The sequence below is a fragment of the Nothoprocta perdicaria genome, unplaced genomic scaffold (genome assembly GCF_003342845.1).
Source record: "Nothoprocta perdicaria isolate Ctin4 unplaced genomic scaffold, notPer1 scaffold_89, whole genome shotgun sequence".
Classification (NCBI taxonomy): Eukaryota; Metazoa; Chordata; class Aves; order Tinamiformes; family Tinamidae; genus Nothoprocta; species Nothoprocta perdicaria.
This window is the reverse complement of record NW_020456187.1, coordinates 1,003,410-1,023,738: the sequence shown is the minus strand read 5'-3', so window position 1 is coordinate 1,023,738 and position 20,329 is coordinate 1,003,410. Positions and strand designations below refer to the sequence as shown.

The window sequence follows — 20,329 nt, the reverse complement described above, 5'->3', positions numbered from 1 at the left end:
CTCCAGTCTAGCTGGATAGAAATGGGAACAGCATGGTCATCATGCACTCAGGGAGATACTCAGCTGTTTAACAAGCAATTGAATCTCCCTCAATTCTGGTCAATGAAGACTTGAACTAGAAATAGCTTGGATAACACGAAGGGCAGTTCTCTCTGTGGTTAGCTCTAATCTGTTGACATSCACTTGTGTAGATGAAGCGTGTATGCAAAATCGCCAGGGTTCCTCCTTGGCTATACTWGCTGTGAACTTATCTCTAAGCTGTGACGTTGTTGGAGGTGAGTGCAAGTAAAGAGTTTATCTCACCTTCTACTACGGAGTACCTCCATATTTCATTGCCTGTCCTGAAAGACTTTTTTTGGCAATCTTCTACATACTCCTTGGCTATGGTTCACCTTGGAGTTTATCATGACATAACTGACTGTGCACTTCAGTTTTCTTCTGCAAGCTTATTTGCTGCTGCTTACCAGATTCSTTATGATCAGAGACCAGTCGGAGAATATCCCCTGGTTCTCCATCAATATTGAAGCAGACAGAGAACTTGCTGGAGGGAAAATCAATGACGAAGTGAGGGTCTCCGTCAGCTAACATGGAAAGAGAACAAATATGAGAGACATACACAAAACTCCAGAGCCTAAGAATATAGCAAAACTGCTTTTCAAAATATTTCTTTTTCTCCTTCTCCTTTCTCCCTCCTTCCCTCCTCAGTTATTGCTTTTTAGAGAAGTTAGATAAGTTTGTCAGGAAAAGTTGTGTTTTGCTCTGATTATGTTATGAAGTATCAGATAGCATAACGAGACAAAACACAACTCTCGTTGTGTAAGCTAAATTTGACCTATCCAGTGGAATTCAAGTCTAAATCTGGGCTTATTCTTAAGACCTTCTTATGCGTAAGAAGGATGAGGGGTGATCTGATAAATRTATACAAATACCTCAAGGGAGGGAGTGAGGAGGATGAGGCGGCCTCTTTTCTGTGGTGGCCACTGATAAGAGAAGAGGAAACGGCCACAAACTGAAGCACCCAAAGTTAAGGAAAAATTTCTTAACAGTGAGGGTGACAGAGCACTGGAATAGGTTGCCAAGAGAGATTGTTGAGTCTCCTTCTCTGGAGATCTTCAAAATCCAATTTGATGCAGCCCTGTGCCACATGCTGTAGGTGACCTTGCATGTGCAGGAGGGTTGGACTAGAGGATCTCTAAAGGCCCCTTCCAACCTTAAGGGTTCTATGATTCTAAGTAGAGCTCCAGAACTAGAGTTCTAGAAAACTAGAATGAAGGATTACAGAAATGTCTTTTTTTTTCTCTTTTCTTTTTTTTTTTCTTCAGCAAAATTTTTATATTTCAACAATAATATTTGCCCAGGCCTAGCACTGAAAGCAAGCATTCCTGCTGTCCTCTGACCTACATAAGGGTCAAAGAGGAGGATCTAATGTTGTGGCTAATCCACCTTTATGTGTTTTCTCACACTATTTCGCATTCCTGATTATCTATGTATTTTGTTTTTATTTTCATTTTTCTCCCTGCTCTACAGTCTAGTAAATACATTTGAGTTGTTTTTTTGGGATGTTTAAACCACAGCAACATGCAGTTCCATAAATGGGGCTCTATAGTTTTCATAAATTTCCATAAAYCAACTGTTATGATCTTGGATTATAAAAGGCACTGACCTGAAGTTTTGGAGATTTTAATTCTTTGTTTATCTTGTTGCCTGGGCATACCTAGAAGTGGGGAGAAAAGCTGTTACAAATACTAAGCAGCACAATGAGCCATAGAATAATAATAATCCCAAAATATTATTCAAAGACATTACAGAATATTTTCCTGCAGCCACTTTAGGCTTGATTTAGAGCAAGAAAGTTCCTCCAACTTCAACTAAAGGGCACTATGTGCTTCCACAGAATATGTTTGGTACCTATAAAACATGATGTCTGAAAGGCCTTGCTCAAGGTCAACGGCCCAAAATCAGAATGAATATCCCAGTTTCCTGTTTCCCAACCCTTGGTTCCATTATCCTCATCACCAAAGTCAGCCATGGGAGAGCAGGTATATGCAAAGATTCTTACCATCACACTGTTTCAATTTTCCTCATACCTGGTGGTGCCTTATGTCCTTGCAAGCTCTGTAGCTTTTCACCAATGCCTTCAGTAGAAGGGCTGATATACTGCTCTTGAGGAGGTTCTGAATACAGCCCAGCCTCTTTCATCTTCAGAAAGGTGAAAGGAGTAACAAAATTGTAAGTAAGGGCCATAGACTTTGCTTTGTCCATCAAATAGTCCTTCTCCTGACTGTCATCACTCTTCAGCCAGGAGTTAAGCAGCTCCTTGATGGTGAGGTAACTCCATGCCCTCTCAATGTAATTCTGATCACCTTTGCCATCTTCTAGTCCAGGGACACCTCTGATGTCATTCCTGCTTGGCAGGTCGATACCTACATCTGTTTTGAGGAGGATGTACTTCTTGGAGTTGCTAGCAGTCACCTCTACATGGAGACTGTCTGAGCTGCGGTTGATGAGCTTGCCAGCTATTATAATTTCAGAGCCRTTGAAGTAGTTGGGGAAGAAGTTCTGCGTGACCTGCTCAACACTGTCTTCTGGGTAATCAATCCGTATATCAGAGAGAAGAGGTGTCCCTATCTCATCGTAGAACCTAAAACAAACACATTTCTGACTGTTAGTCCAGATGGATGCACACACTTGCATTTATGAATAGCCAAGAATACAGCAGTCTAATGTGAATCCTAGATACTCAGCAGCAGTTAGGGCTATTAGGTTTTGAATTTAACTACTGTATCCACTGCAATTGGGTCCTGAGAGATTGGGGAATCTCCAACCTTGGGAGATTTTCAAAACTTGACGTGGTCTGGAAAAGAGAACTTACCTTACCTTAGCTAAATTAGAAGTTAGCTCTTTTTTGAGCAAGAGACTGAACTGCATGATCTCCAGAGGTCCCTTCTGACCAGAATTATTCTATGACACATTTCAATTTTCAGTGTTCCTTGGGCATCTAAACAGTATATTCATAAACATTTCAGCTTACTCTGGCAGTCACCTGATTGGCACTATGATTCCAGAGTTTTCCAGGGAGATATCTGTGGCCACTTCGGCTTGCTTAGGAGAGTCTGTTCATTAAAAGTATATTTTTTTGCTCCTCATGTTCACAGACAGGAATATAGTTATTTCAAAATGTAATTAGAAGAGATGCTGTAAGGTTTTCTAATAGCATTATGCATAATATTCTAATGGCTAGAGTCAGAAATGCGAGACTAAGATGCTGGGCATCACAAAGCTCGAGATTATCTGAACCAAAACTTTTATATTACTGGAAAAAGCCATAGCCACTGCAGTTGAGGATGATCTGGTGTRAGATGGAGAGGAATATTGTTTTGACAGGGAGAAAGGAGAAAGAAAATCAAAAAGGTATCTCTATATATCCATGAATGAAGACATTTCCAAGGGCTAGAGAATCCTAGCCACTAAATACAGGAAAATTGGCAGAACTCATTCCTATCATATTTATAATTCTCTGTTACGATTCTCTAAAGCAATGGCTTCTGTTGAATCARAAAGCTTAATCCTATAATATTTGTTAGCATGACCTTTTAAAAATGCCTCATACTGGACAAGCAGGAAAGCTTCTACAAAGGGTCAAGGCCTAAGCAGTCTTGTGTTTTCCCTGAAACAGTGTATTTTTGACTGATCTTCCCAAGCAGCTGCAAGAATGCCACATTTCCCATTTAAATAGTAGTATTCTCACTTGTCAAGTCATGTGGGTCTTGTTTGGTAAAGAAACAAAGAACCAGCTTCTTTTTTAAGTTCAAGCTGCATTTACTTTTCACATCTGCTCATACAGATTGTCTGAAAGCTGGAGAGCTTCACTTTCTATTTCATCGTCTTGCAAATGAAATCRGTTGTCTGTCTTTTAAAGGCTCTGAACACTCAGCATCTTCAATGCAGAAATCTCAACACATTTCAAGCCATCAATAAATCTGAGAACATTCTGTGAAACAGATATTGGAGTGGAACAACTAGTATATTAACATATACAACCAGCCTTATAGTGCAATGCCATGAAATATCTGGGTTAAAAAAAAAACACCACAAGAATCATGAATGACATTGGTGCTTGTGCAAATTTTCACACCAAACAATGATTTGAATTGGCAAGCCATAAAACAATAAATCATTGTCCTTTTCCATATTAATTTGGAAGAAATTCTTGTTGCAGTGTAACCAACTTAGAAACAATAGCTCCAGTGGAAGTGGTCTCARTTCTCCAAATAAATTAAGCAATAACCAAATAGCCAGGCAAAATGAGGGATCTCTGCTACATTACCCATTCTGTAAGTCTGGGTCATCAAAAAGAGTMATGCAATGGAGAAAATACATTGTCATCCCAAGAATGATCTTGATGTAATTTTCAAACTCGAAGATTTGGGGCATGTAATTAACTTTTTCTCAAAAAAACAAGGATTCATTTCCTTCCCCAAACATTTGTGTTCATTCCTAAGCTCCTTCATGCTGCTTAAGTTGTCAGTTTAAAGTGAACTGATTCTTTCCTCCATCCACTTGAAGAGGGACAGCACTCATATCTCCCATATTTCCACRTTTACATGCAGTGATTAAAGTGAACGAAAACCTCATTTTGAGGGTCTGACAAGCTCTCAAACAGCTCAGAGTGCCTGCTAGAAAGAAGGAGATTTTTGGGTAGGTGTAATTCCTGAAAATATATATCCTGAAAATAGATATTCCAGTTCTTGGGTATATCTTGTCTTTTTCAGCCAGAGTTGAACCTCAGAGAAACTCCCATCCCTCTCCATGTCTCCTTGGAGGATTTTCCTCCCCAAAACCCATTCCCAGAGGACCTGATCCAGATAAAAGCACAGACAAAGCAAAACAAACCCTTTSAGTTGACCAGCCGCATCCTCATCCTCCTGGAAACGCCTTGTCATACCACAGTTCTCCAGTGCCATCCTCTCCAGCAGCTTGTAGTCCACATCATTGCCAATGCCGATGGTGAAGAGGCAGAATTTGTCACGGATGGCTTCCTTGGTGTTGCTGAGGATTTTGGATGATTGCGTCTCCCCAACAGTGGGCCTCCCATCCGTGAGGAAGATGATCAGAGAGACGCTCCTGGCATCAATGTCATTCTGAGCAATGTAGTCATTTAGCAGCTTTGCACCAGTCTGGAGAGCACCATTAATATTAGTTCCTGTGGAGGTAACAAAATGATTAGCTCATTTCCCTTTCTGAKGGTGATGCAAATAGTTGTCCTACCCTACTTGCACTCACATGGCAGCACCTCTGTTCACCAGGATGTCTCTTTTCTTTGGATGAGGTTGCCCTAGCCCTTCAGTTCAGCTCTGTTACACCATATGAGCTTGGGAAAGATGTTTATATTCATATAAATTGAATTATGAATTGCAATTAACTATGTGAAGTTGTTGTATCCTTGAATATCTTGATGTTCAATAGTTAGCCATGGTGAGCAGAGCTATGGCACTTACTATGTTCTGCCTGAACTTAAAAACCAGTTAGGCTTAAATATGAAATTTCCCATTTTGTCTGGAAGATACAGGTTCTGGAGAGAGAAAATCTCTTCAAATGGGAGAACAAGTGGTTGGGTTTGCTCTTCAAACTGCAAGGGCTAACAGAATTTAAGCATTGAAGAGAAATAGCTTTGTTGGCCAAGAAGAGTTTTCATACTTGACTAACAAAGAATTGAGCTGCCTGAGATGGGGAGAAATGAAGAAAAGAAAAAATGAATGAACAAATGCACGGACTTTAGAATAACCACAAATATGAGAGGAGGATTTGAGCTTGCTGTKTATTCAGAAAAGAGAGCAGAAAAAAAGAGTACAGGTATCTTACTGTTCTATGTGTTTCCTTGTGCTRGTCCAAGTACAGAGTGATTGGTTGTGGAACCTTTGCAAGATCAATATATCTGTGTTAAACACCACCATCAGAGAAAACGGAGTGAAATTATTTAAGAATCAAACATACTGGCTTCTTGGGTGTCCGGAAAGGGAGATAGAGGGAAATTATTCATAAGGATGTGCCACCAGGTCCAATTGTGCGTCAGGGTTTATACCTACAATGTTAGTAAGCACAGCCACTGTGACTGCAGCAAGACAAAGAACAGCAAAGATCCTAAAAACTTCTGAAAAGTCCCTAAAATCCAGGGCCTGAGTGCCAAAACCAAAATCATGGACCTAAATATCCTAACGCACTCACAGCCCCTATTCAGATCCAAATTTCAGAAAGAACTATTTTCCCAGAACCTGAAGAGAACCATTCTATGTATCAACTAGTCTCCTTGCAAATCCAGACACATCACAGAGATAGCAAGCACTGAAGACTGCCTTTTCCACATGTACTAATATTTTACAACAGTATTTTGTTCCCTCTTTCTCAGTGTGTGTTTAGAATAGCAGGTAAGGACAGCGCGTGCTTGTGAGTGTGATCTGTGAGCCAATGCCCATTCACATCCATGGGAAGATAATCAAGCAACATCTCTTTTATAAGGAAAATACAGATTTAGCCACAATTAAACTACTCCTAATCTGCACTGGAGAATCACTCCATCACTCCATCTCCCTGATGAACCTGAAAGTTAATCATTTCCTTTTTTTTTTTTTTTTTTTTTTTCCTTTGTCAGCTTTCTTACAGGCAAACTCAGCTGGTTCCTGCATGATTCTCTTTTGGCACTTCTGCCATAAAAAAACAGTTTGTACCTCTACATTAGTCCTACCTTCGGTAATTGTTTAGCTGGGCAGGTCCCCTGACCACTTCCTAAACTATTCCCCTTGCAATACAAACAGTACAGCAAACCATCCTGTTTGCTGTGTTTTTCCATCGGAGTGTTTCCTCTGCTGGAAGTGGTGTCTGCTCAGGGGAAGCTGTAGGGAAAAGCTCAGAGAAAGCTGTAGGAAGCCCTGTCCAGCTTTTAGCCAGATGTCATCATTTGCATGGAGAAGGATTGGCATAGGTCATTTTGCAGCCCTCTTTGCTTACCTGGTGAGTATTCAGAGTGAGTGTAGCTGCCCCAATGTGCTTGATTATAAACCTTGCTATATTTTTTACACTACTGCATACAGTCTTACAAATCACCACTGAATTGCATTCAAAATCATGCCTGATTTCTGCCACTGTACTGTGGTCTCTCTGCTCCTCTCCCCACTCCCATCAATAAGGCACAAGCAAAAGGGACGAAAAATTCTTAAATCATGTTCTGGTTGCTCCACAGTGCTAGTTAGAAAGCTTAGTAAAGCCATAAAAGCTTAATGCAGGGCATATATCCTTCTGCACATAACCCTGCATAGAAATAAGGAAGGATCCCTTCTCCCATGAGCCAAGTCCCAATGATTTTCTATTGCTGCAAGCTACTAGACCATGTTACATGGCTACACRTTAGGTATAGGTAATTGAATAAAAATATTAATCTCATTCATATTCCTGGATCCTACCTCCAGTAGGTGACATGTTATGAATGTACTTTTTGGCATCTCTGATATTATTTGGAGTAACTGGTACTAGCTGGTCCTGTTGCCAGACCTTTATTCGGTTGGAAAAGCCAATGATATTGAAGTGATCTTCCGGCCTTAGGTCCTGTAGAATTGTGAAGAGAGCTTCTTTGGTCTAAAAATAGAAGAGAAAAGAGACCAGTAGGTGCAACTGTCACCACTTGAGTAGGCAAGAATTAAATTCTTAAGATGTTTATTGGTTGTAAAGATGTTTCTGTGCTGACAGCTTGGCTAATGAAGACAGATGGGACATCCACTCCTGTCTCAAGGCCTGATCACTTCTATGCCAGGTACTGTGCAAATATATAAGAACTACCTTTGCCAATAGGAAACTGCAAAACTGGGAGAGACATGTCTGGATCTAGGAGAACTTARAAGTCATGAATGATATTTAAAATAAAAACACTCTGTGCCTTCAAGAATTCTGCCCTGTAATGAGAGATGCTCAATAATGCTGAGAAGTATCAAAAGCCTCATAGGGGTCTTATAAAACTCTCTACCCTTGCAGTAAGCTGRAAGTGGCATATGGTTAAAAAGGACACTTATAAGTTGCAATAGCTCTAAATATATCAAGGATGCACATGTCCTATGCATAACTGACTTACTGATTTGTGTATAAGGACTCCAAATAATTGTTCAGACAGTTAACAAATACAAGGTACTCAAATGAACAAGATATGAAAAGAAACTTTGAAGCATGATTGCAGATTCAACCTGCTAATCRGTTTGGTCTCGGGCATATTTTTTATCCAGCAATCTGCCCAAATTTTATTGCTCTGCTGTTCATATCTTAAGCAAAAATAGGCAAGCAGTGTGAGGAAAGCTGGTATTAAACAGAGTTCATAGCTAGAGAGGTCAAAGTCTCAGGATGATGGCAAAGACAGACCACAGAGAACAAGCCAACACAAAGAGTACAGATGTGTCSTGTTCTCCCTACTGAGACCAACTTTAACAGCCATGCAGCTGTGTTTTCACAGATTCAAACTTCAGCTAAAAAGACCATCTGAGAGAAGATGCCTCAAAACAGCCCCTGTCTGCACAAACATACCCCATGTTTGAATGCAAAACACAAGAGGAGCATGAGGCAGTATCTGCAAGCAGAGGTGAGAGCAGAGAAGCTATTGATGCTATAGAAGGAATAAGTCAATGAACATACTCAAGAACCCTTTAACTTCTGCATTGAACTGCAAGCAGATTACCCCCCACAAAGGAATCTCTAGTCCTCCCACATGTTCAGGTCCAAAGTCCATGCAAAGTCAAAGATCCTGTTTCGCCTTGCTTCAACGATTTTGGATTCAGGTCAATACAACTAAGCAGTCACTCTGTTCTATGTATAAACTCTTTTCACTCTAGGGATCAYGGGATTCATGCCTCCTTTTGATTACGTGGAACTCTGCTCCACATCTCATCAAGACTGGTTTCACAGATCTTTCAGAGACAAGACTACTAAAGCAGATGCTGGTGAAGGAGATTTTAGAAAGAGAACTGTGCACCAAACAAACCTCCAGGATGATGAATGCTTACCCAAACATGAAGGTTGCATCACCGGGCTAAGAGTCATTAAAGAGCTTGCTAAGACAAATTAAATAGCAACTATTCAGAAAAAAATTTAAAAAAAAAAAAGGAAGTTTTTATGATCTCCTATTCTATCTCTTACAAAAGCCTTTGTATGGTAACTATGCATCAGATAATACATGACATCATCTGTCCAAAGGACATGCTATTATTCACAATCCAATTTTGTAGATGTGCCACAGACCACCTGAGTAATGAGATCAAGGCCACAAATTGATATCTTTCCAAAACTTAGAAAGTTTCCAGATCGCTTTCTACTGGGCTGGACTTTTTCTCCTGTGTGCATAGAAAAGCAAAGAAGCMATCACACAGTGGAGAATAGGATTCTTGGATTTATACCATGATAACAAAAGTGGTCCATGAAGTTGTCACTCAAAATCAGAAATAAGTAAGAAGAAAGTGGAAACGGCCAAGTTTCTGTCTGAGTGTGATCACGCCAGCCACTTCATGCCAGTCACTGTTGAGAGAAATTTTGGCACGATGGTAGAGTGAGAAATACTCTACGAGCCCATAGCATTTCGCATGTACAGACCCCACCAGCGTCAGCAAGGAAGAAAAACAGAAGGGAGCCTAAGAAGCTACAGTTTGGAAGGCAACTCCCTGAATCTTATTAATTGTATTATAGTTCTGATTATAATTAACATCACTTTATATTTTCCATTACAAAACCTTCTTTTCAGATGTTTGCAGTTCTGTTAAAATGTATTTTTTCTCAGAGGGATTTATTTGGCCCTTGTTGTTTCTGAGAACAAGGCAAGAGGAAAATCAATCATGTTTTGGCTTTCTTGCTGAGAGACTGACTCTCACCTCCAGTGTGCCCAGGAATTTATTTTAACATTATTGCCTGTATTCACTGAGAAGAAAAGGAAAAGCAATACAGAACAGCAGTGCATTTGTATGTACACAGCATCCAAGGTAAGGATGGGTCAGGTCAGGAGGGAGTGGTACAGGAGAGAATTGAAGCAGATTTTCCTTGAAAACACAGTACTTCCCCACACTCTCTGACAGGGCCTTACTAGGGGGTTGGGTCTGTCTGCCTCCCTCACTCTTTGATTCTCTCTTTCCTTTTCCATTTCCCATTTGGTCCCATTCGGTCACAGTTGAGTCGTTTCCATGGARTCCAAGTTTCTTCCCCGGAAAAAACATTCTGACATATTTTAATGCACACGCAAAGGCAACCCAGATCCTGTAATCTCTAATTAACACAAGCTTGTCTCTGGAACTTTAAAGACATTTGTATTTATGTGATAAATATAYACAAACCAGCATTTATATGTGTGCATGTGTACATGGCTTGGTTCCAAAGTGAGCAAAACACGAGGAAATCAGCTTCTTACTTCGCCAAATGGTTCTATTCTCCTGCAGCTTTTGCCTCATTCTCAGTAARAATGAAGGATGAGATTCAGTTTTCCCAACTCAGTCATCAGAAAGCTATGTATTTCATCTAATCCCTCTCCAGGCAGGAGGGAGTCACTTCCAGAGAGTCATTCGTTTTGGACACATTTCGAGATGGTTTGAGACACTATCTAGAAGTGAGTCACTCAGCTATAGCAAAGGTAGGACTCACCTCAGGGGTTAGTCCAAGGCTGAGCACCACAGTGCTTACTGAAGCCTGGAGCATGCTGCCCAGGGAGTTTGGAATCTCTGGAGATTCAAAACCTTCCTGGAATGATCCTGTGCAACCTCTAGGTGATCCTGCTTGATGTGGGAGGTTGGACCAAATGATCTCCAGAGGTTCCTCACAACCTCAACCATTCTGTGATACGGAATTCCTAGCTTATACTAAAGACAGCAATCCTTATGGAGTGGCAACATATGCTTCGCAGCCAGTATCCCCCACCAATAAGGGAGCTGCCAGAGAAACCAGGTTTCCCTCTGGAGGAATGGATATGATTCCGGAGCTGACAGCTTTAAATAAGAACATCTCTATAAAACACATGTCTGAAATCCTTATGTAGGCTGCTATAGCTGAGTGCTCTCTTCTGGTCTGCCCCAGTCCTCAGGCAAGAATCTGCAGAGCAGTTCATGCTAGCAGTCCCTGGCAGCAGCTTTGCTTAGGACACATCAACAGGTTTCTTCATTCTGTCCTTGTAAGGCCACAGCTGGAATTTCTCTTGGCTCCAAAGAGCCAAGGACGGAGGCTGCAGTGGGATTCCCAAGCTGCTCTGCTGTGGACGATGTCTTTGCACTTCCAAACYTGCCAGGCCTTAGTGAGTCATTACACTGAAATGCAAGTAATTACACTGCAACCCATGCCAAAGACTCTCTCATGCAAGGCAGAAAATTAACCAGTTATTCCCTGGCAAGATTCGGATCATTTCTCCACAGCTGTGAGGTTGACACTGATCTCATTTTGGAGTTAGACAGAGTACAGATCTAGCCCTTCTGAGGAGTTTAAGGGTCCAGCACTCTTGTGCCAAAGCTATAAGCCAAGCAAGGAAGACCGTTCCTCTCCCTGCATGTCTATCTGTGTACATGTATACTTGAGTGGAGAGAAGAGCAGGGATTAAAGGAGGGGGTGGTAAGAATTAACAATGCAGAACATTTTAGAATAAATAAATTTTTGCCAGTCTGGTATGGCTTGTAGCTGTCACGGAGAAGTTTTAAGTGAGGATTTAAAAGAGGATAAGTTGATGAAAGATTCCCTTGTTTCTTCTAACTTAGGACAGGAGAAATAGAGCTGAGACACAGAGGAGACTGGATTCTGATTAATTTTTTAATTTAATTTAATTTTAATTTAATTTAATTTTTAATTTTTAATTTAATTCTGATTAATTTTTGTTGTGAAACTATGACTGTGAACAACAGCTGTCAGGACGACTGGAACCCTAGAGCTTGAAAGAGGCACCTCCAGGGCTGTAACAAGTCACTTCCCAAATGTGGAAAAGAAGAACCATGAGCTCCATTTAGGGAGGGATGAGGTGACATTGATTGCCGGGGGGATCAAAGATTATGTCTGTGCTTCCGAAGTGGGAAGCTACTGGATTTACACTGTCTAAATAACTGATGTACAAGTAGTGCCTTCTCAGGCCTACTAGGCCAGAAACAAGTCAGTTCCCAGCTACCAGCCTGGTCCTAGTTGCCACCTTCACAAATATCTGTACCCGAAAGACAACTGCTGTTCTTCTGCCCTGCTCTTGCTGAGATCAGTTTGGAATGGACTGATTCCCAACAACACAGAAAATAACTTCCTCAGCCATATTCAGTTAATTTGTCACTTGTCACCTTTGCATCAGGCTCTTGGCACTGACAGGCCTCATTTATTTTAAGCACTGATAGAACACAGCATTGAAGTCATGGGCCAGCTGAGAGCCCTTCTTTAGGTTAAAGATCTGCCTCGGGCACAGCTGGAATGACGTCAGGCCATCTGGGCACCTACTAGGCGGGATCTGAGCCCCGGTGACATTTCTGCCACAGTCTCTTGGTTGTTTGAAGAGCAGCGTGAGGGGGAAGCCTGGCTACCCTAAAAGCTGTGCAGTTCAAAGGGAGACAATGCATGGTTGTTAGATGCCCTGGCATTGCCGGACACTGCCTCTGCTATGAAGCAGGAGTGGTGTTCAAGCCCTTCATTATAATGCGTGTCCCAGGCCCACGTATTCATGCTTTCCACTGATTTGGAGCACTTGCAAGCACTCCATCACAGGCCCACATCCTCTGCGCAAGCCAGCCCTTAAAATCAAAAGGCTGCCAGTCCACCCTGAACCCAAGTCTGTATGAACAACTCGTCTCTGCATGACTGCAGGGCAACCTCAGCCCTCTCTTCCAAATGGTTTCCAGATGCAGAGGGGGTTCTCCTAGTACCCACCCTGCCAGTGTCTCTGAGATCACTTGGCAATATGTAGCCTCACTCTRCATGCCCTGACACAGCTGGCATCTGTACTTGAAACAGCTGGATGGAGAGACATCAACACCTGTGACAGCCCCTTTCTAGGTTTAGCCAGAAGCAGACAGCCATGTGGACTTGATATTGGTGAGTCTAAAGAGCTTGGCTAGCAAAGAGACCTGTTCTTTCAGTAAAGCATTAACAACAGGAGATGAGGTCTTTGGATAGAAATACTCGTCAGCTGTGAGAGCTGTAGAAGAACAATCTGGCTCTGGGCTGATGGTTGGAATGGAGAACACAGGACTATTCACAACCATCTACTGAAGATGCTGTGAAGATGCAGAATGATGCTATATTCAATGGACAACATCTGGGCTCCAGACAAGAGCCCTGAACGACTGGATCACAACTATCTATCCTTGTAATTTCTGGGTCTTACCTGCCTATTACTTCAGGATCTGAATGCATCACAACTTTTAAACTGTCTTTCCAGAAACACTGTGACAATCCATATTTGACAAGAAGAGAGCTAAAACACAAGGAGTAAGTTCAAATGGAACTGCGAACCCATATGTCTTGGCTACTAACTTCTCTGAGAACACAAAGGCGCAGAGGAGGGACTCAGAAATCAGACCTCCTACAATGACAAGGAGAAAAGTACAAGTAAATATGTTGTTTGGCAAAACACTACAAGAAAACACAGGAAGAAAGAAAACAGATAAAAATAAAAGGATTTTTTTTCCCCAATATCTTTTTTTTTCCCCTTTTCATAGCTATCCCTTTCCACAGGCAACTAATGAAACATCAAGATCTGTCTCTGCCATGCTAAAACAGCAATATCTGGACAATTCTTCCTGTGTTTTTTTTTGTTTTTCAGAGAGACTAACACTGCAAATTCAGGAAAGACTGACATCAAAGTCATATATAAAATAGTTCTACTTGGGCCAGAGAAGATACTGCAAATTAAGGATCCAGTTTGTGATCCCTGTAGCCAAGGAAAAGGCAAGTGTAAGCATCAGTACCCTTTTTTGGGGGGAAGGAACTGGCATACAGAGAGATCAAATGTTCAGGCAATGTCATTTCTGCTGAGGTTTGAAGCCACGTCTTGTGACTTTTATTTTCCGCTACGTCCCTATTTCTTTTCTGCCCACACAATGCAACTCATGTGCCAGTTCTTAACAAGGACTTTTGGACCCACGATGGTCTTTAACCCAGGATCACATCCTGGGATTTTTTACCATCTTCCATCCCCCTTTTAGGATAAGACAATCTGCCCTTTCTTCCTTTGCGGGCAGCACTGTGCAGTTCATGGACTGCATCTCACCCCCTTCTCATCAATGTATCTTTGTGCTTTCCTACTGGCAGGCATGGATCACATAACCAAGGAAAACTCCTCCACAAGTCCAGACAACAAGCGTTTTGTTTTGTACTGACACTGTCCTGTGAAGGAAGAGGATTTGGTTGTGGAGATGATGATGGTAAAGAGCTGTCTCCAGTGCATGGTCCAGTCTCCCTCCCAAAATTATGGATCCCTTGCTAATATATTAAACATTTCTGACTCTCCTGCATGACCTTAGAAAAAGTTGTTTGATAACTTCCCTCTCTGCAAAAGTTCTCCAGGATTTAGAACTATTTATTTTGCCTATTATTCCACAGAAGTTCTACCTGCCATGGAGTAACCTGCTTACCACATAGCTTCCCATCTGCTGGGGCTATTTAATCAGTAGATTTCTATTCTGTGAGAGCAAAGCATTCAAACTATCATCAAGAATATGGACAAGCTATCAGTTAGTAGCAACTCACTTATCTGGCACTCAGTGGTGTGGTGAGGTTAAATACAAGAAAAACTGAAAGATGATCTGATTTCTCAGGAATAGGGGGTTCATGTGTCCAGAAGGTGCACCAACTGGTAAATATTTGCAATATATTTGCAATATATTTGAATATATTTTCAGTATATTCAGTGGACTGCTGAAGGGATTAATAAATGACTCTAGAAGGTTTTGAAGAGGCAAGCTCTACTATCAGCACCAAGCTTCATGATTTCAAGCCCTTATCAACAGCACAGTACTGATTACATTTTGAACAGTAAATGTCCCTGTAAAATCAGCTGACAGGAGAAGGGTAAAGGCTGCCYCGTGGTATTACACTGCCATCCTGAAATAATCCCACTGGAAACAATGAAACTAGCTGGGCAGGAGGCCAACTGACACAGCAATGTATGAAGGCCACATTCTTATCTGCGTTAAGCTCATTTTAAGAGGGATCGCGCTCCATCCCATGCCAGATGGACACTCAAACCCACTGCTCAGCATGACAAATGATTTCCATAGAGCAAAGAGCAAACAGCAAAAAAGTCCATGCCAAGGCAAAAGTTCCCCATGCCCTCAATGCAGAGCTTGATGTTTTTCTCTTTGCCCTCGGGAGATGGAGTTAGTCCCAGTGCTTGAAAAATATTCCAAGAACTTCAGACTGTCGCTCTCTGCCYCTCCATCACCCAGCCCAGCTGCCTCTGTGATTCTGAGGCTGTTATGCTTTTCCTGTTGATTAGCCTGACAATTTTCACATCAAATCACACTGATTCATGCAGCTACTCTCTCATACTGGGTGTCTCAACAAGGAGGTGACTTGATCRGTCTGAAGAGTTTCTCTTTTCTAGATCATCCTGCATGTGCTTGTAACCTGCCAAGAGGGGATCACAGAATCACAGAATGGTTRAGTTTGGCAAGAATCTTCAGAGATCATCTAGTCTGAGCCCCTGCTCAAGCAGGGACACCTAGAGCACGTGCCATCTAGGTTGGTTTGGTAGATCTTCAAAGAAGGAGACTCCACAACCTCTCTGAGCATACATTGTTCAATCACAGAATGGAGATGTTACCACTCTACAGACAGATGTGATATTTCTACATGGAGAGATGGTGCTATTCCTATTCAGGGAAGACGTATTATATCTCAATGAAAAGAGGTGCTGCTTCCATGGAGATGGAGTATCTGTTATCCTTCTGCAGAGCATATGACTCTATTGGCACCTTATATAGTCCTGCCCCTTTTTCTTAAATTATGACACCTCTTACTTTTAGATGTGGACTTTCCCATTTTGGTCCCCAGGGAGTGAGGAAGATATAGTGATGGTGGTTGTCTAGAGGAAAGTCCCAATACTTTTGCTCAGGGCTAGCATTGGGCAATACAAAAGCACTAAAAAGTTGTCTGTTCTCCCATCTGAGAGTCTGGTGGGGATCTGGCTTTCACAGTCCTCCTATGTCATCCCCCATTTCCCACTTCTCCCACTTCTGAGTACCACTCAATATTTCCAGCTCCAGGATGCCTGCTGTCTTCCCGACCTCCTGCATCTCTGACTACAACCCTTCTCATGCCTATCTAGGTCCTGACCTCAGACAGGATCACAGGTCAAATCCTTGTCCAAAACTCTGCAGAGAGAAAAAGAGAGCAGACACTTTGACATAGTCAGGTCACTTCACCAAGGGTAATTACCCAAACCTAAGCTTTTTCCTTATGACAGGAGATATCATATCTTGTTTTTAAAGGACCTTAAATCATACCATGTAGATCTCAAAGTCAGCACTGCCTAAGAATGTTTTTAAAGAACTTACCACCATAATAAYTTAGAAAATCTTTCTCCAGAAGCTCTGACCACAAGCTCCGAGCAGTCACTCTCATTGATCTTCAGAGACAGACCATCCTAGATGAGCAATGCCTGTACCATGTACCCAGTAATAGGGTGAAAAGGGATTTTCTCAGAAATAGAAGTGTTGTTGCAAGCAGTAATATTAGTGTAATAACTTAGATCTTGGCAAAGGCCAGGGGTTCTTTAGACTTGAGGGATCTTGTACAGCCATAACCTCAGCCATGAGTTTACCAGCTAAACAGATAAGACAAAGACTTTGCAAAGCAACAAGCACAACCAAAGACAATAACCTACTTAAAATCACATAGCAGACTCTATCTTTTCCTCTGATTTCCATATTCCTATCTAGGGAGAGTACTGTGACAACACTACTCTTCTGTATTTCCTAGTAGGAGGTTGCTGCATCAATGTATTCTATGATGGGGACACCATATACAGTTTTTCTACCCTCACTCAGATTCTTGCTTTCTGCTAGAAAAGGAAAAGTTGACACATCTCTCCTATTCACAGTAGCTTGAAAATCACYCAAGATTGTAACTACAATTGTTTTTTTCAAGCCTCCCTGGCAATTTAAGGTAGTTTGCCTAGATGCAGCCACTGTTTGGGCTAGCAGTCAACAGGTCCACAGCCAACACTCTGGAAATCAMCAAATGTAAGTGAAGTTTGGAGTGCGAACATCAAATGTTCAGGTGTCAGTCYGCTCTCCCCAGCCTGAAATTACTCAGAGGCATTCTGTGTGTTGAGGCACAGAGGTGTAGGGATATACACACATAAAGCACTCAGGCTTTTAGGAGAGCTCAGACAGTGAGGCTCGTGGATCAAGTGTACCAACACTGTCCCTTGAAGGGATGCAGGCAGATAATCAGAGATACTTAGAAAGATGCAGCAGGTCCTAGCTGCAGTTGAGTTCCTCCTAACACAACTAACCTCAAAAAAAATTTAGTCTGGCACACCACTTCTGACTAGTTGCCAGGTTGTGGTATAGCCAACTGCCTAACTGAATGTATGGGCATTTGTTGTCTATAGAAAAAACAAGGTGAAATGAAGAAACTACATTTAACCTCACATCTGCAAAACACCTGCAAATTTGTCCTCTTGGGGACATATCCATAGTTTGCTTGCYTTATAAACCAATTGATAAAGGTCCTTTTACATCATGTCTAGTGAAATTGGGGCTAACTATCGTAATCTAATAAGCATACTATTTATAAAGGAGTCACATCCAGAACTATTATCATTTCCATCATTTTCACAGGTACCAGTGTATCATGTCCCTGTTAGATCCTGCCTACACTCCATTTCACAGCTTCCCTGAAAGCTTTTGGTCTTTTTTCCTGATTATGGCTCTGTTGGATGTTACATCAGTAGAAACTGTCTATGTTTCCACAGCAAAGCCATAAAATCATGATTTGACCTAGTAACAGAGATACTGACATCCATATCCTCCCTGTTATCTATGACCCAGCTTAGATCAGGAGACTGAGTTTTGCAGCACAATGTTTCTACAAATGGGTCTGCAGATCCAGTTATAATAGCTAGGTAAGAGTCTATTCTGCTTTCATCTCAAGGAAGGTGAGCCCCTCTTTCTGCTACTTATGCCAATGTAAAACCGTTTTATCCCCCCCAACACCTCTGAAGCCAAAATRTATTGGTACTCTAAAAATCAGCAGATCAGACCAATCAAATGTCAAACTATTCTATTTTCCAGTATACTTTACAGATATGACCTGCTCCCCATGCTCTTCTGGCTCTAGMCAACTACTATCAACTCCACACAGAGCTTATTGTCACTTTGCAAATGAAGGAACAAAACTCTTAAGGACAGAAACAGTATTTTATGTGTCAGCAGTAATGACCTTGAAAGTCTTGAACACATGAAGGATTTTTATCATCATACTCAAGAGTTTCTTTCCTTCGGCTTAATCTCCCTGCCAGTGCCGGAAGATGACTGTCACAAAGGCCCAGATCCTCAGTAGAGCTGGCACAATGGGGCTGAATTTGCTAGGTAGTGCCTGAATTCAAAGGCTTTTAGAATCACAAGAAGGTGCACTTGGGTCAATCTTCCCAAAAGATATAAAGGGAATGTCCCAAGGATTTGATATAAGCTGATTGACCAGTCTCACTATATGTATTGCCAACTGGGATGGCAGATCTTGCTGCTACAAAGACTGACATATATTAGAAAGTAAGAAAGAAAGAGGGATGGCATAAACATAAAAAAATATGTAGGAAAAGGAAAACCTTTGGCGAATAAAAAAATGAAATGACTCACTGTGGGAACTGTAATATGCAAGAAATTCTGATCTTGTTTGAGTCAATTTTCTACCATCTCCATGAATATAGATAGAGGAAGTATCTACAAAATCTTCTCAGGGAASTAACTCTCATCCTGTCTCTTACCCTCCTGCAACCCTAAAAGCTCTCCTTTGCCATAGTTACTGCAGCTGACCTTGAAGATGACAATTTACAAGTGCTGAGCGTATTTTAAGCTGATCTTGCATGTGACTCAGTAGAGAGAAATGAGGAAAGGCAGTCCCATGGGAATTCCCAGCTCGCTACACAGTTCCACAGATCACCACAGCTGCAAGAGTTGGAGATGAAAGAAGAGGAGGAGGCATTTCCTTTGTTCACATATATCCTGCCATCAGAGACCATGTTTATAATTTAGCAAATATCTCAATAACAACAACAATTGGGTAAAAAGGATACAGAACAACCACTTTCTTGGTGTATCAAAAAAGGCATATTATTCAGCTAGCCCTAGATGTAGACCTTTCCTCACTAATCTGGAGGATGGGAGCTGTTATATTTTAAGTCATAATTTAAGGAAGTTTGATATTTTGGAGCACCTGAAATGAGATGATAAGATGATATATGTTTCACACACATAGCAATTCTCTATTGCTATTCTCTATTCCCCAGTGAGGAACAGTGGTTCCCCATAAAAAGAGAATGTCTTAGATAACAGGAAGAAGGTTCAGTACACCTAGCTCATGACGCTGAGGTTGTTCTAATAAAGAAGTTTAGATTCAAGCCAAGTCTTGATCACTAGCCCAATGCTTATTTCTTAAATAACTCTTGCTTGTCACTTCCAGGAAGGTAGGCATAAAACTGAAGAATCAAGAGAACCTACAACCCTGTCTAGGCAGACGCTCTGCCTGTACATTTCTCTTGCTTCAGTCTCAAGAGGCATCTGGCTGTGCCTAATTAGCCTGAGCTTTGTGTGGCTTTAGCAGTAGGAGCTGGCTAGGCCATGAAGCAGATCCTCAAGGGTTAATCCCAAGGCATTTTGTTTCTATGTGAAAAAGAAACACTAATGCTCTCAGGAGGAGAATAAAAGCCTTCATAGCATGAGGTTAATCTGCTGACCCAAGGCACTAGTTGGGCAGTTCACACCATCACCAAGCTCTTCAAAGCCCTAATCTTCCTAGTTCAGCACTCTATTGCTGACTGCCTGCTTCCAGCATGCTAAAGTGGATGCAACTATTTATTCTGCAAGGCATCACAGGCATTTTTCAGCAGAAAGGTGTTAGAAAGGCAAGAGCAAGGCTCTGTCCACAGGAATTTGTAATGGCTGAAACGCATCTTTATTCAGAATCTGTCTCAGCACAGTGGTAAGTATCTGTTTAACAGCTCTCTGCCTGCTACTCCTGTCACAGGAGGAGGTAATAAGGAGCCATAAAAGTCAAACTCCATTTTAGCTCACAGTGGAGATAATTGGATTTAATAGAGACCACAGTTTCTAAATGAAAATGTATGATCACCACCATG

At 41.5% G+C, this 20,329-nt stretch overlaps 1 protein-coding gene across 1 annotated transcript in view; it reads right to left on the bottom strand.

Moving 5' to 3' along the window:
* ITIH5 (inter-alpha-trypsin inhibitor heavy chain family member 5) overlaps positions 1 to 20,329 on the bottom strand; it is a 47,673-nt gene that overhangs the window by 3,561 nt on the left and 23,783 nt on the right. Inside the window, exons 8-12 of the mRNA XM_026052441.1 lie at positions 7,458 to 7,629; positions 4,894 to 5,203; positions 2,088 to 2,641; positions 1,664 to 1,714; positions 465 to 581 (exon numbers count right to left, since the gene is read on the bottom strand). Coding sequence (XP_025908226.1) covers positions 465 to 581; positions 1,664 to 1,714; positions 2,088 to 2,641; positions 4,894 to 5,203; positions 7,458 to 7,629 — 1,204 coding nt within the window. The remainder of the gene's footprint in view (positions 1 to 464; positions 582 to 1,663; positions 1,715 to 2,087; positions 2,642 to 4,893; positions 5,204 to 7,457; positions 7,630 to 20,329) is intronic.